Source organism: Peromyscus leucopus, chromosome 10 (assembly GCF_004664715.2).
Source record: "Peromyscus leucopus breed LL Stock chromosome 10, UCI_PerLeu_2.1, whole genome shotgun sequence".
Classification (NCBI taxonomy): Eukaryota; Metazoa; Chordata; class Mammalia; order Rodentia; family Cricetidae; genus Peromyscus; species Peromyscus leucopus.
Genome location: NC_051071.1, coordinates 93,268,694 through 93,284,489, shown reverse-complemented (window position 1 = coordinate 93,284,489; position 15,796 = coordinate 93,268,694). Strand labels below are relative to the sequence as shown.

Genomic DNA, 15,796 nt, shown 5'->3' with positions numbered 1-15,796 from the left:
CAAGTTACTACTCTAAAGAAAGGAGGTCAGGGTCCCTTCTACTTCAAACTTTTAGTTTAAGAAAACTTATAAGATTCCAGTTGTTCTCATGGTCCCTCCAGAGCAGGTGCTACTAGATATCCATTGGCATGGCCCTGGTCACCTGCAGTGTAGTATCTGGGCCAGAAACAAGATGGCCACTACTATGCAGATGTAAGAACATCATGGCCAGAGAGCACCAGCCCACATTGTTACTCACCCAATATACTGTAGTGGGTGGCTCTGATGGATCACGATCCTGCAAGTGGGGCAGGTATTATTCTCCTCCAGATATTTCACCAGGCAGCTCCTGCAGACTATCCAAAGGGAGAGAATGACAGAAACCCACAAGAGAGGTGCTAATTGGTACTATGCCCAGCCAACTCCAAGAGTGCTAAGAGGGCACTTGCATAAACCTCCTCTACATAGTTCCTGACCTCTGAAAAGAAAGTCCCTTTGGGTTGCACTGTGCGGTTACCACCTGTTACACACTCCTGGCCTAGGAACTAACTGGAGAAGAAAACACTAGGAGTGGCTGTCTAAGTCACTATGTGGCAAGATCATAATAATATAACTAATATTTAAAAATCTGCATTTGACTTAAAAGATGACAAAATTGTCTTATATAGCAAAATATAGGTAAAAGTCAGTGAAACTGCCTAACACAAAACTGTACCACGGATTTCTAACAATACAATTAATCTTAGCCTAAAAATTCTTTAAAAATGGAAAGCATCTTCAAAAATGCAGAATGTATAGAAGTCATATGTGCTGGTCACTAGATGCACTTAGATGCAGCAGTCATGTCTCTAGGTGACCCACACAGGAGATCTGTCTCTCAGTGAGACAGGAAAAAAAAATCTTAGGGGGGCTGGAGAAACGGCTCAGTGGTTAAGAGCACTTGGCTCTTGCAGAAGACTTAGGTTCAGTTTCTAGCATCCACATGGTGGTCAACAACTGTCTGCAGCTCTAGTTTCACAGGATCCAACACCTTCTTCTGGATTTTGCTGGTACTGCAAGCATGTAATGCGCATACATACACATAGGCCAAACTCATAGATAAATAAAAAAAATAATTAAAATAACAATAATTAAAAAAAAAAAAAAAATCCCGTCCTGCACAAGTCCAGGCCTGACAAGCAGAATGAGTAACAGGCAATAGGTACTATACTGACTCTTGAAATCCCACAGGTGCTTGACTGTTAAAAAGAAAAGACTTCACTTGAAATTTCACAGCGCAAGTACTTCCCTGCTAGAAAACAGTATCACTACACCAGTGGCCAACCTGGCAGACAAAAAAAAAAAAAAAAGTAGTTCTCTTTGGTTCAGCTTTCCTGACAGAAACGTCCCTCCAGGGAGTTACCCGTAGCATCCCTAGGTGAAGGTAAGTTTTCCAATCACCCTTCAAGATCTTTGTTCTTCTCTGGGCCCTGTTGCCCTTGTGTCCACACGAAAGCCCTAAGGAATGTGCTGGAGCACTCCTACCCCCTTCAGATCAGAGCAGAACTGGCTGTACTCACATGTGTGCAAGCACTCAGTCACTGTAGTTGCATCAATGAGGTAGCCGCTGCACAGGCGGCAAGTGATGTGGGCGTTTATGTCCCAGAGTTTAATCTTCCTGGTCAACATCTTTGGCTTCTGCAAGAGAAATACACTGAAGTAATAATGATGACTAATCTAGGTTGTCAATTTGACTACATCTAGAATTAACTAAAACCCAAGTGACTGAATATACCTGTGAGGATTTTTTTTCTTAATTAAAGTAGGAAGACCCATTTTCCTTTTGAGGTGGAAAGATCCACCGTTAATCTGGGCCCCAAATAAGGAAGCTTGCTCTCTTTGTCTGCCTGCTCTTGCTGGTAAATCCATTCCTTCCCTGGCACTGGAGCCTACTTTTTTGGGATTCTAGTGTATAGTGAAGATCAGTTAAGATATCCAGCCTCATGGACTGAAAAACTACTGGATTCTTAGACTTTCTGTTGGGAGACAGCCATTGTTGGACTAGCTGGCCACAGCCTGTCTGACTAATACACCAAGTATCTGTTTCATTCCCAGCTTGCCTTTCCTCTACTCATTTTTGTTGGACACATGACCCATCTTTTCTTACCCTATCGTTAAATAATGACCCACCTCAGGCCTCAGTGGTAAGTAAAGTTTGAACCTCAACTCAAGGGACTGCCACTAGCCACTATACTGTCTACCAGAAAAACACAGAGCCCAACAAGAGGCTAGATTAAGTCCTGTGGATCCAAACTTAATCACCAGCCACTTTGACCTGGATCTACCACATGGCCTTTCAACATCACAGCTGGTATCTGGGTCCAATCCTACCTTAGATATTTAGCTATCCTCACCCTTGTGGTGATATTTTATTTGTATGTTAATAAAAAGTTTGCCTGGAGATCAGAGGTCATAGGCCATAAACAAAAGTCAGGTGGTGGTAGCACACGCCCTTAGTCCCGATCACATGGCAGGCAGAGTCTCTGTGTGGTTAAGGACAGAGGGAAGTGTGGTGATTCATGCCTTTAATTCCAGTACCAACCATAGAGACCTGGAGGTCTGTATAGACAGGCAGTGACGAGGTAGTGATGTAGCTGGGCTTAGAGCCAATGAGAAAGCAGAACAGGAAGGCAATAAAAGCACAGGTTAGACAGGAAGAAGCTCTCTCTGGGGAAGCTACTGTGTGGTGGTAAGCTAAGGCTAGTCGTAGCTATTCACTAATTCTCTGATCTCTTTGGCTATTACCCCTGTATTTGGCTCTGTGTTTCTTATTTAATAAGACTTTCAAGAAATTTTTCTATATACTCTTGTACTCTTTATGAGAGGGAACAGTTAGATATTCACTCAATGCCACAGGAAACTAACTTACAACACCAAGTCATCACCTAGACCCAGCTGAGCTCCAGACTCACCGATGGCCTCTTAGCATAGTATGGCCACCTCTATGCCTTCTAGACACTATATTCAGGGCTAAGCATGGCCATAACAGCCCTTGAGAAATCCATCTGGCTCATGGTACCATTTCTAGTTACGCACCTCTCTTAGCCAACTGACTGATCAATATCACATACCCACCACACCCTGAATTAATGGTACTCTAGAGCCAGCACGCAGAGGATAAATAGGGCCAAACTCCTCACTCTTCAGACAGGACCCAGACCTCCCCTCCTAGATGGCATGGCCCCTTGGGAAAATCCCAGACCTCACCTCCTCTGGATGTCTGTGAGTCCTTCCTCACCCGGTGGCATGGAGGCTTCAGGCCACCAAGTGGATGCGATGATCCCTCCTTACTCTGAGTTCTGGCTGGCTTCTGCACCTTCTTTCTGTCCCTTGTTCCTTTTCCATTTTCTAGCACAAAAATGGCACTGTTAATTCAAAGCACATTGATGCCAATCCTGCACACAATCACATATTAAACCCTTACTATATCTTAGATAAGTATTACATATTAAACCACGGGACAGGGCACACTAGAAATGCTGGAAGACAATCAAGAACCACCAAATAACTCCACAGACAGTTGCTAGAGACCAAACTTCAAGGAAATATGAGGCAGTCACCATAATGAGTCATAGGTAGCCAGAAAAGAAGATCAGTTTCAGCTATGCTTACCTGTGAATGATAGCCTGGAATCGGGGCTACATTGTGAAGTCTGTGGAGAAGCAGAGATGGATGTTACCATGGGAGCACCTTGTCTCACCCTCTAGCAATTCTCAAGTACTATTTGGTTAAATGTGTCTGTTTATTTACTTGCTTTAAAATGATGGTAAAGAAGGTGGCTCTGCTGAGGAGACACCTCCCAGAGTTCCTGAGCCCTGCCCAATCTAGAGCAAATACACAGCTTACGGTGTAAGGGAAAGAGAAGATAGCTCCACTACTTGCTTTGGGGCCCAAGAGGCAGGATGAGGTATCTGTGGAAGCTCCAGGGGACAGTGGATTTCAGGGATGACCTGAGAAACCTCAGGAGGACAATGAGCAGCACTTCATTGATCACTTCATTTGAAGCCTGCAATTTTTACATCCTCACACTCAGACTAAGTCATTGTCTCTCCTACTCACAGACCTGCCACCCACTCACTGAATTTCCTCTGGGCCCATGTGGGCACTGTACCATGGTTAGGTTCCATGGGCTGAGGCCAGTGAGCCAGATATTCATGCCAGGATGTGGAGATGGCAGCAGCTGGAGAAATCCTGGTAGAGTGGTCTGGGACCTCCCAAGAATAACTACACAGGCAGTTTGCTTCTTGACTGAGGTACTTTGAAGGCTTCTTGGTTCATGGGTCTTACCATGTGGGAACAGGCAATGCTGGTAAAGGGCTTGGTAAGGCACCTGGAAGCTTAACTAGAACAGTACCAGAGCTCCAGGTTTTTGTAGCTTAAGTACTGATTACAACCTGGACATGGTGTACCCTAACATGTCCTGGAATGAACTTACTCTTAAATGCAACTCAGATAATTTCAACTTTAAAATTTTTCCAAAACTTCATTTTTTTTAAGTTTTTATTTATGTGTGCACATGCGTGCACCCACACACCTGTGTATGTGAGTGTCTGTGTCTGTCTGTGGGAATGTATGCAATGTGTGTATGGGTGCTTTGCAGAGGCCAGAAGAGGGAATTGGATCCCCTGAAGCTGAAGTTACAGGTTGTCTGAACTGCTTGATGTGGGTGCTAAGAAAGGAACTTGGATCCTCTGGGAGGACAAGTATGCATTCTTAACCACTAGGCCTTCTCTCCAGCCTCAGAACTACATTTGTTTATTAACTAATCAACCCAGAAAATTGTACAAAATGAAGAAGGAAAATGGGAAGGTAGAAGAAAGTGAGTATGTCCTATCAGGCAAACCAAGGGAGGAAACATTTAGAGGAAGAGGTGGAGCCAGCTCAAGGCCAAGCCTATCTTAAACTAGCCCTTGTCTATTATGGAGGCCACTGACCATATAAAAATGCTGTCCCTTGAAATTTGGTGGCTCATGTGATAAAAGAATCAGATCATGGCATTCATTCATTCATTGCTTTGAGACAGGGTTCCATTATGTAGCCTTGGCTGGCCTAAAACTCCCTATGGACACCAAGCTGACCTCAAAGTTTCAGTGACTCTCTTGCCTCAGCCTCTCAAGTGTTGGGCTTATAAGTATAAGCCACCATACATGGCTTTCTAATTGTACTTAATTCCAGTGCTGAGATTATTAAAGGTGTGTGCCACCCCTCCTGGTTTACATGTAATTTTTTAAAATGAAGTTTGTACAAAATGGATAAATTCCTGAGGGGGTGGGGTGCGAGTGGTGGTGAAAAACTGAATTGAGACTAGTGAAGAACACCCAATATATTCTCTATTATAGAAGCTGAGTAAGTAGTCACAAAACTTTCTTCATGGGCTGCCAGGTAGTGGTGGGGCACGCCTTTAATCCCAGCACTTGGGAGGTGGGCAAGTGGATCTTTGAGTACAAGACCAATCTGGTCTACAGAGTAAGTTCCAGGCCAGCCAGGGCTACACAGAGAAACACAGTCTCAAAAACCAAAAGATAAAAAATAAAACAAAACAAAAACAAAACTCTGGGTCTGTGAGTATACCATATCTGAGAACAAACCACCCTTTCAGGTGTTAAAAGCATTTGGGGCCAGAACATGCATTTGTCTATCTTGCACCACCAGGTTCTAAGTTCAGATTCCCAGTACCATACACAGCTAAAGAAGGGATCTCTAATTCATTTTACTTAATTAAAAAAAAAAATTATGTGCATTGGTGTTTTGCCTGCATTCATGTCTGTGTGAGGGTGTCAGATTTCCTGGAACTGAAGTTACAGACAGTTGTGAGCTGCCATGTGGGTACTGGAAATTGAACCCAGGTCCTCTGGAAGAGCAGTCAATGCTCTTAACTGCTAAGCCATTTCTCTAGCCCCTCTAACTCACTTTATGAAACTACTAGTTATACACCAAACCCTAGCAAGGTGAGATATGGATGAAAACTAACAGACCTATCTGACCCTAAGCAGAGCATTGGCTAATTTCATCTATCCGTATATAAAGGTGGAGTCGTTCAGGACCAAGTTAGGTGTATCCCAGGGAATATAGCTAGGCTAAAATACAAGGAAAAATATCACTTACCACAAAAGGTAAAAATAGAACACATGATCTTCCCAAAAGACATGTAAAAATTATTTTATAAACCATCCATTCATTATTTTTAGGAATCCTAGAAGACTGTAAGGAAATACTTTTAACCCTGTTGAAGGAGACATTAACACATGACTGCTCAACAACTCAGATGTGAACAATTACAGCTCCATGGACAAAGTCTCAGACAGAGGTGACTAGGATGCCCATCAGCAGGCAGCCCATAGAAGACAGGGCCCCACCTAGCAGCTGTTCCTCGGCAGTTAGGAAAAAAGGGTGCTCCTGGCTATGCATGGCTCCTTGTAGAGAAGAAAACTACCCATAAAGAACACAAGATTCCAAAAAGGTGAGCTGCCTGCTATGGGCTGGCCAGCAATGGTGGTCCACAGGTTTCAGGAAGAGGTCTTGAGTCCCCACCTACACAATAAACTGATGAAAAGAGTATCTTACAATTTAAAACAAATGACAGACATATTCCTATTGGTAGGGTGACACCAGACCACAGGCACCCACAAATCCCTCAAGGAAATGCTAACGTTCAACACAGTATGTGGTGCCATGTTCAGGGATATTTATTACCTTTTTAAATTCATGATTGCATTGTGCTCCGCTATGAACTAAGAGGCACACATCTACAACATATTAGAATTATAACAGGCTTAGCAAACTCAGGTCCTCAGGACAGGGGGTCGTTGCTGCTCTAGTGTCCCAGGGCCAGCTATGCCAAAGTACTATTTGGTTTCTAGAGAGAAACTTTGTCTGCTTCTGCTCTAAATAATGAAAAGAGATTCACTAAAGAAAAAGTCCAAATTAAGTAGATTTCAGCTGATCAACTTTATTACTAAACTGGAAGTATAAATTAAAAATCCAATAAGACTCACAAAATGGAGAGTGATGGTGAGTAGTAGGCCATGGTACCAAGTATCATGAGTGTACAGTGTTGAGAAAAAAGGCTGGCATTCTGTGGTAAAAGCAACACACACCCTACCAAACTCTATACCAGTGTTTTCTGGAGGCTCCAGCACTCAAAAATGAGCTAAGTATCAGTACCACTACCATATCATGTGGCCAAATGGCCAGCCTGGTGTTCTCTCCATGCCTTCTAAGAATCATCTATTTTGGTTTCTTGCTACACTGCACATCATCACACCTGTGGTCACAAAAACAACATGCACGTGGACATGGCAAACTATGACAGTGGGATAGAACTACCATGAAGGCAGGCAAGCAGGTTGGTCACTTGTCTTCATCTACTGCAGGGTGGGTGCCGTGTGCTGTATTCCCAATGACATATATGCCCTGTGCACGTTTATGAATGAGGGAATACAGGGGAATTTATGAATGAGAATACAGGGGACTCATATTTCTTATAAGCAAACAGTGTCCCTGCTATGGCAGGCCTGGGCCCAGAATACTTCTTCCCCTTCTGCACATTGTCTAGCTTGTGGGTTCCACCCAGTAGCCTCCCTGGGGATGGGAGTCACATGCCCTAACTTTAGTCAACACCTAGTCAGAGTTTCAGTTTATCCCAGTTCTGTGAGATGCAAAAATACGAATGACAGCCTGGTCATGAGTGGGAACAATGAAGGGTGAGGGTCGAGGGAAAGAGAGTGGGAGATCCTAGCTGGATCAAGAAAAGAGAGGGAGAACAAGGAATAGGAGACCATGGTAAATGAAGACCACATGAGAAGGGGAGGAAGCAGAGAGCTAGGGAGGCCCACGGAGATCCACAAAGATACCCCCGCAAAAGACTGCTGGCAATGGTCGAGAGACGGCAGGAACTGACCTACTCTCGTGATGGGATGGCCAGACACCCTGATAGTTGTGCTATAAACCCCATCCAAGGACTGAGAAATCTGGATGCAGACATCCACGGCTGGGCCCCTGGTGGAGCACTGGGAGTCTAATTAGTGAGAAAGAAGAGGGTTTATATGAGCGAGAATTGTTGAAGCCAAGGTTGGATAAAGCACAGGGACAAATAACCAAATGAATGGAAGCACAGGATCTATGAACCAAAGGCTGAGGGGCCCCCAACTGGATCAGGCCCTTTGAATGGGTGAGACAGTCATTTGGCTTGATCTGTTTGAATCCTGGGACTTATGCAGGGACACTTGGCTCGGTCTGGGAGGGGGGGAATGGACCTGCCTGGACTGAGTCTATCAGGTCAATCCCGGTCCTCGGGGGAGACCTTGATCTGGAGGAGGTGGGAATGGGGGGTGGGCTGGGGGGAGGGGGGGGCTAGAGGGGGAGAACAGGGGAATCTGTGGCTATTATGTTAAACTGAATGGTGTTGTAAAATAAAAATAAATAAATAAATTAATTAATTAAAAAAATACAAATGACTAAAAGAGGAAAATATGGGCCATAAGATATTATGTTCTACCCATAAAAGTACCTGCTGCCAAGCCTGACAACTTGAGTTCAATCCCTAGGACTCACATGGTAGAAGGAAAGAACCAACTTCTACAAGTTGTCCTCAGAATGCCACATATGCCTACCCAAAGTAAATAAATAAAAATATAACCTTAAAATGTCTTTAAAATTAGAAAATAAAATTTCTCTTAATCCTGGATCCATCCAGGTAATGTAATACAAACTAGTTACTAGCCATGCAACCCTGGTGCTCCTTACATAGCCTTAAAAGATGGAACCACCATTAAATCCAAGCTGGCAAGATGCTGTCCTTGTCCTGGGATTGTAGTTCAGTTGGTAATTGCCTGTCTAGCATGAACAAGACCCTGGGTTCAATCCCAAGCACCATAGAGAGCTAGGCATGTGATACAAGTCTGTAATCCCAGCACTTGGGAGGTGTAGGCAGGAAGATCAGAAGCTCAAGGTCATCCTTAGCTATGTGAGTTTGATGCCACTCTGGGTTACATAAGACCCTGCCTCAAAAGAAAAGAAGAGAAGAGAAAATCAAAGCAATGCAAAAAAAGGAAAAGAATGATGCTGTCCTTATTAAAATCAGTAACACAAACCTACTCCTTGAGTGTCAGGATGATGCATAGCAACACAGCACCAGACTTCCCTGGGTTGTCAGGATGGGAATCAACCTAGCACCAGAACCCAGGGATCTGTTCAGGAAAAATTATAAGAACTTTCCTATGACAACAAGGCCAACTGTAAAACCCCAGAAGTAATTATTTGTGGGACATGCTAAGCCCCCTACCCTGCAGGGACTGTGGGATGGGGGCCAAGTCTGTTTTAAATGAGGAGGGTATTTCTCCCCCTCCTCATTTCCTTCAAGAGGTGGCCTACCATTTGAAGTTACTTTTTGATACTTCAATGACAGGAAAGTAGTATTTACTAAAAGATATTTGATAAAGATATTATCAAATAGAAAATTGTGTCTTGCAAATGGGCATGAGGGTCCCGTCCTGGATTGCTATCACAAAATACCCTACAATGGAAGGCTTATAAGCAACCTAAGTGTACTCCTTAGCACTGGCAGCTGGGTCACAGTAGACTCGGTGGCTTATTCAGACCCAATTGCCATGCAAGTCCTTTGAGGCAGAAAGGATGGAAGAGCTCTCAGAATTTTTGATAAGGCATTTATTCTGTCTTTGCCTCCCCACAAAGCTCATTTCTCATGCAGTCATCTTTGAGTTACAATTCCAACCAAAGAAACTGGGAGGAATGAAAGCAACATCCAGGCCACAGCAGATGCCCATTGACCACAGTTCTTGCATTTTTTGGGGGTGGGGGGTGGGGGTAGTTTCCAGACAGGATTTCTCTGTGTGGTTTTGGTGCCTGTCCTGGATCTCACGCTGTAGACCAGGCTGGCCTTGAACTCACAGAGATCCGCCTGGCTCTGCCTCCCTAGTGCTGGGATTAAAGGTGTGTACCACCACCATCCGGCTAGTTCTTGCATTTTTGTTCCACTAGGTTTTGTTGTTGTGGTTTGCTCTGGTAAACATTAGATAAAAAAGCAAAAGGTAGTGGCTGATGAGATGGCTCAGGGGGTAAAGGCACTTACCATCAAGACTGATGACCTAAATTCAATTCCTGGAACCCACATAGAGATGGCAGGAGAAAACAAGACTCCATAAAGTTATCTTCTGTCATCCATACATGCTCAGTATTTCTGTACTCCGAAACATACACTCACGCAATAATTATAATTTTTTTTTAAAGTAAAAGTCCTTGAAGTAAGGACAGTTGTGGTATGCATGGCTTAGTCCCCATTCCTGGTTTGTAGAGCATGTCCTGAGGACTTCAGCAACCAAGCTGACACATATCTTCAGCACAAAGCTATAAAAGCCACTGATTATGGTTTGCTTTAGGCTACAGTTTGCTGAACACCTAATACGTTTGTGGAACCAGGAGACAGAAAGTCACTACAAACTCATGTGACCCAGAGGCCTCCATGAGGCCTTACAATAACCACATAACCACACAGGACTCACAACAGGCCCTAGTAAGTTCCATTGTACCATAAAAGCCAGGAAACCCACACAGGACCCATGAGGTTTCTAGGCATAAGACCCCATGAGGCCCAATGAGACCCACATAAGACACGGGGTTGGTCAGGAGCTTTAGGGAAGTTTATAAACATCTCACCATCTATATGCTTCTTACTGTAGAATTTACTGATAATATAGCAAAGTCCACCAAATATCAGTGAACTTTTAAAAAGAAAAATCCAATTAACCTCCATTCCTGAGGTCCAACTCAACACTGTAGAGTCTGTTTAAGACAACACACGGCCAACAACAGCGTCTCCAGCAAGCGCTGCTCCTGTCATTGGGAGTTTGCTCAATTCAGTGGGTAGTTTACAACAAAAGTGGGTTAAGCTTATTACCTATCCTTCTGGCTTTTGTACAATTTAATTCTGTAAGAAGGTATGTGGCAGACGAGTGTTTTCTTGTTTTTAAAGGCTTCATCCATCTTTGCGATTGAGTAATTAGTTTATTTTTTGAAACAGGGTTACACTGTTGCCCAGACTGGCCTTCAACTTCTGAACTCAAAAGATCTTCTTGTTTCAGTCTCACTAGCAGTAGCATGGATTATAGGCATATATAACCATGTCCAGCTAAATTTAATGATAATCAACTCACAGAACTAAGGAACAGTTCCAGTTTTTGAAGCATAATGTACTATGCAGCATTCTTCTAATATGAACGGTAAGATTTTAAGGATAACAACAGACAACAGGAAACTGACCTTCAACTCCAACGTATTTATAAATTAAAAAAATTACATCTTCAACTTTAAATCCAACTCTGAACATCAAACAAACAAGGCAGCAAATAATAAATATAGTCATTAAAGAATAACAACACAGACCCAGACAAACCTTGTTTTAAAGCACAAATAAACCCCAATAATTCTGGCCAATGACCTTGTGAACTTGAGTGGAACCCCGCAACGTTTAGAAATGATAGAGAAGTGGCCATCAGGGGCAAGAGCATCCAAAGCAACTTTGGATAAGTACTCTGAGCCATCTTCCAGGCCTACTCACAAGACCTTGGATGGGGAGAAGGGGCTCCTAGGTCTGCAGGACATCTCTGAGCATAGATTCCCACAAGGACAAATCCCAACCTCACATCTTACACACTATTTTTAAAAAACCACTTATAATCAAGTGTATGAGGTCCAATGTACCAGGAAAGATACTTTTATTTAAGATGGTTTTAAGAAAATCTAGAAGGTTGGTTTATAATGTATTTCAGAATAGCATGGCAAGGTTCTCAGAATACTGGAAGTCCCTCACCCAAAGGTTAGACAGCAGTCCCACACCCCACTTTGTTCACAGGGGCCTATTTGCCAGAGCATTCCAAACGGTGAGTTAACCACCAGGAACATTTTCTATCTCTATTATTTCCTCTTAAATAGGATACACATTTGCATCACAATCATCTGAACTTTTATAGTGACATTAGACATGTTATTTAGAAGCCTCATTCTAACATACCACTCTACACACAACTATTGTTTCTGAGACAGGATCTTACTCTGTAGCCCAAACTGGCCTGGAATTCACTACTGTAGCTCAAGTTTGCCTTAAACTCAAACTCACGGCAATCCTTCTGTCTCAGCTCCCAAGTGCTGGAATTATAGGTGTGAGCCACCACATCTGGAGGTACTCTTAATTTACTTATAAAATTTTCTTGGGTATAGGCCATATGATACTTAAAACTTGATAAATTCCTGGCTGATAGCAAAACTGCAAAGTCTGATTCACCTTCTGGTACACCCACTTTGTGGGATTTTTCTCTTCCCAAGTGTGCACAGGATCTTGTGTCTTCATTCTAAAAGACAATTCAGAAGTAATGGCATACCACTTCTAAGGGTACACTGTAAAGCCTGTAGCCTCCTTCCAGAGGCTGCCTTGCTCTATCAGTGGCCCCCTTCTCTACTGTCCTTTGAGATGCCCCAGGAAAAGAACTGGGTCTCCAGCTAGCAGTGTAGGAGGGAGCTTGGTTTAGGATCCCTGTGGAACACCCCCAAAGATCTAGTACCCTGACTACAGGCCTATGGAACTTGGCCAGAAATTCTGCAAGGTCAGGCCTGGGCTCTTCACCTTCTACTGGAACCAATTTTTGTCTCAGGGCACTACATTCTGGGGTAATACGTTGTACAGCAACATATAAATAATATAACTCTTCAACACTACTCATGTTTAAAGTCCAAGCATGGAAAGATGAAGAGCATCATTGAACCTAAACAAATTCTCATTCTTTTCTAAAATTTCACACAGCAAATTACAGTAAAGGGCATAACCAAAGAACAAACCAGAAGCAAGCTCTGAGTACAAGGGTCCCAAGTGTAGGGACACTTGGCAAACACAACTTTCCACTTTGGGCCATTCAGGAGCACAACTCAGTTGACACCCACTGCTAAGGAACCTAGAAGTAAAGTGGCTCAAAATGAAACATGGAATTGACCAGTTCAAGTATCTCTTGATACTTGATACTTGCCCAGAGTTCATTCTCACCCTATACCTAGCACTTTTAAGTGCAGCCTGACCAAACAGAGCTTCCGCCAGGGAACACACCCATTGTTGACTACCCCAGATCTGTGTGGGATCCTGGCCACTCCAGAATCCCCTTGCCTTTTCATCTTGAAACATATCAGGTTTTCAGTGGACATCTTAGTATTTGCCCTAGTCAAGAGCAGCATATTTTTATCTCTTAATGTCTCCCGCAGCAGCAAAAACACATTTCACTTTTCCACAAACATTGTGTTCTCTATGACTGACTGGGAAGATTTCAGAGAAACAAAAACCTCTTCCCAAGGTCCTCTAATTCTTTCCTTTTTAGGGATGAAACAGGAGTATGGGTGCTAGTTGGTCATCCACGAAACAGCCCCCTCAATCCTCTGCCCATTAACTTCACCTTCCTATCTCCTCCTGGGGTGCCTCCCCCATTGGATACACCACTAGCCTCTGTACACACCCTCAGGACCTTCTGGGGAAAAAGAAGGGGGAGGAAAGGTGCAGCCACTGACTTGTGGCCAAGACCAGGGAAAGGCACAGTCCTATAGGAGCTGGGAGAGCAGAGGAGGCAGCTTGGAGGCCGGGACATGGAGCACCAAGTCCTGAGTCCTTGGAGTGATGAAGGGCTCCAACTTTGCCTTGTAACTATACTAAGAGCCTCACCCACTCCATAACATCAGGGTGCTCGGGGGCTTGTGCAAAGTGCAGGGTTTGAATCCTTGGGCTCAAATAACCAGGAACCCACATATAAGCACTTCACAGAAAGGGTCCAGCGTGGGCTGGGTAGATCTGGGCCACTCCTGGATTCCCAATGCCTAGGGATCTTTTCAGCAGATTTGGGGGTCTATATGTCTGGAGTCCCAGGCCTCCATGCCTTGAAGTTCCAACTATTATCCATGTACTCCCTGAGGACCTTCCTCGTGGTTCAGCCCCAAGGTTTTCACCCTAACGTGACCCACCTTTGGTTCTATTGGTCCTGAAGCCTATCTATATTCTGAACCCTTCTCACGGTTTACCCTTGGGGGCCCCAAACTTCTCTAAGGACCAACATAGTGGTCCAGATTCCTCTGGGCCAGTCTTGGTTTCCCAGCTCTCTACAGCTGATCTGTCCCTGGGTCCCGACCTTCCTATGGCCTTGTCCCAGAGTCCTGGCCCTCCGTGGGGTGGTCTCAGGGTCTTAACCCTCCTCTGTAATCTATCTAGAGTTGGACCATCTCAGTGATTCTGGCATTTTCTAGGTCCTGTCGGGTCCTGAGACCCAGTCTTCCTCAATGACCTTTCCTAGAATCTTGTCAGCATTCTAGTACTGACCCTCCCCCAATGACCAATCCTCTACCTGTCCTGAGGCCCCAGCACTATGAGGATCTGCCCAGTCCCAGTATTTCTGGCCTGCTCTGGGTCCTGCCTGGTCTGAGGTTCTGATCTCCCTGAAACCAGTCTGGTCCAGACTTCTGTTCTTCCGGGGTCCTGTTCTCTGGAATCCTGCCTGGTGCCTGGTCCAGCCCGTCTGAGATCCTTGTCTTCCCTAGGTTCTGTTCTCTCATGGTCCACTCTGCTTGGAATCCAGCCTGGCTCGGTGTTCTGCCTGCTCTAGGATTCTGCCTATCCCTGGTCCAGCCTGGTCCAGGGTCCAGCCTGGTGCAGGCTCTTGTCTTCCCAGGGTTCTGTCTGGTCCCGGTTCCTGTCTTCCCGGGGTCCAGGTTGTTCCGGGATCCAGAACGGCCCAGGGTTCTACCCTCCCAAGGTCTAGACCTCCCAAGTCCTGGCCTTCTGGCAAGCTTTTAGGGTCCCGCCTCCCGGGCCTGCCGAGGGCGCTGGGCTCGCAGCCTTCTGCCGACCATGGGCCGAGGCCGCGGCCTGAGGAGCGGGCGCGCGGGCCAGGCCGGGCGGGGCGGGCTCACTGACCTGCGTCTCGGGCGGCGGGCGAGCGGGCGCACGCGGGGGCTCGCCGGGAGGGGGAGGGGGCGCCGCTCCCTCTGGGTCCCCCCCAAGAGGAGGAGAAAAAAGCCGTGCAGAGTTTAAAACAAAGAGGCGGAAATGCCCGAATCCAGCCGAGTGCGGAGTCGGGGGCGCCGCGGCTGGAGCATGCGCAGTGTGCGGCTCAGCTCCCACCTCGCAAATGGGAGGGGCGGGGCCTCTGGGAGGCGGAGCCTATAGAGGTGGGGTCCAGGCGGGGCCAGAGGGCGCAGGCGCGTGCTGGCCGCGCTTGATTCAGGAAGCTGGCGCGACAAGACAACCGGGGTGGAGTTCAGGGGCGTGGCCACAGGGTGAGAGGTGGGTCAGAAGGCGTGGTCAGAGGCAGCAAGCTGGAGAAACTGCGTCTGCAGAACTTCAGAACATTCCTGACAATCGACTATCTGGGTTTCCTCCCGTGTGTGCCTTCTTCTAACATTCCTGTCCTATCTAGGAATCAGCCAGGTGCGCAGAACACTGTGGAGAGAGAGAGAGAGAGAGAGGTCCTTCTGCTCGACTTTCGGACCGTGGAAACCTACAGCTCATCCGTTTGTCCATGGTGATCAGTGGTCACTGTAACTGGGAGAGTGCAGAAACAGAGAAAAGAAAGTTTGTTCTTTTTTTCTTTTTTCTTTTTTTTAAATTTCAAGACAGGGTTTCTCTGTGTAGCCCTCGCTGTCCTGGACCTCACTTTGTAGACCAGGCTGGCCTCGAACTCAAAGATCCACCTGCCTCTGCCCTCTGAGTGCTGGGATTAAAGGCTATCACACCCCG

The 15,796-nt window shown here is 45.5% G+C and overlaps 1 protein-coding gene across 2 annotated transcripts in view; it reads right to left on the bottom strand.

The window, feature by feature from the left end:
* Pcgf3 (polycomb group ring finger 3) overlaps window positions 1-15,189 on the bottom strand; it is a 47,775-nt gene extending 32,586 nt beyond the window's left edge. Inside the window, exons 1-5 of one of the 2 annotated variants that reach the window (XM_037209293.1) lie at window positions 14,975-15,189; window positions 3,631-3,670; window positions 3,226-3,383; window positions 1,539-1,656; window positions 239-335 (exon numbers count right to left, since the gene is read on the bottom strand). In XM_037209293.1, coding sequence (XP_037065188.1) covers window positions 239-335; window positions 1,539-1,647 — 206 coding nt within the window. In that variant the 5' untranslated portion in view covers window positions 1,648-1,656; window positions 3,226-3,383; window positions 3,631-3,670; window positions 14,975-15,189. The remainder of the gene's footprint in view (window positions 1-238; window positions 336-1,538; window positions 1,657-3,225; window positions 3,384-3,630; window positions 3,671-14,974) is intronic. The other variant, XM_028867421.2, reaches the window with a different exon arrangement.
* Between the last annotated feature and the right edge of the window lie 607 nt (window positions 15,190-15,796).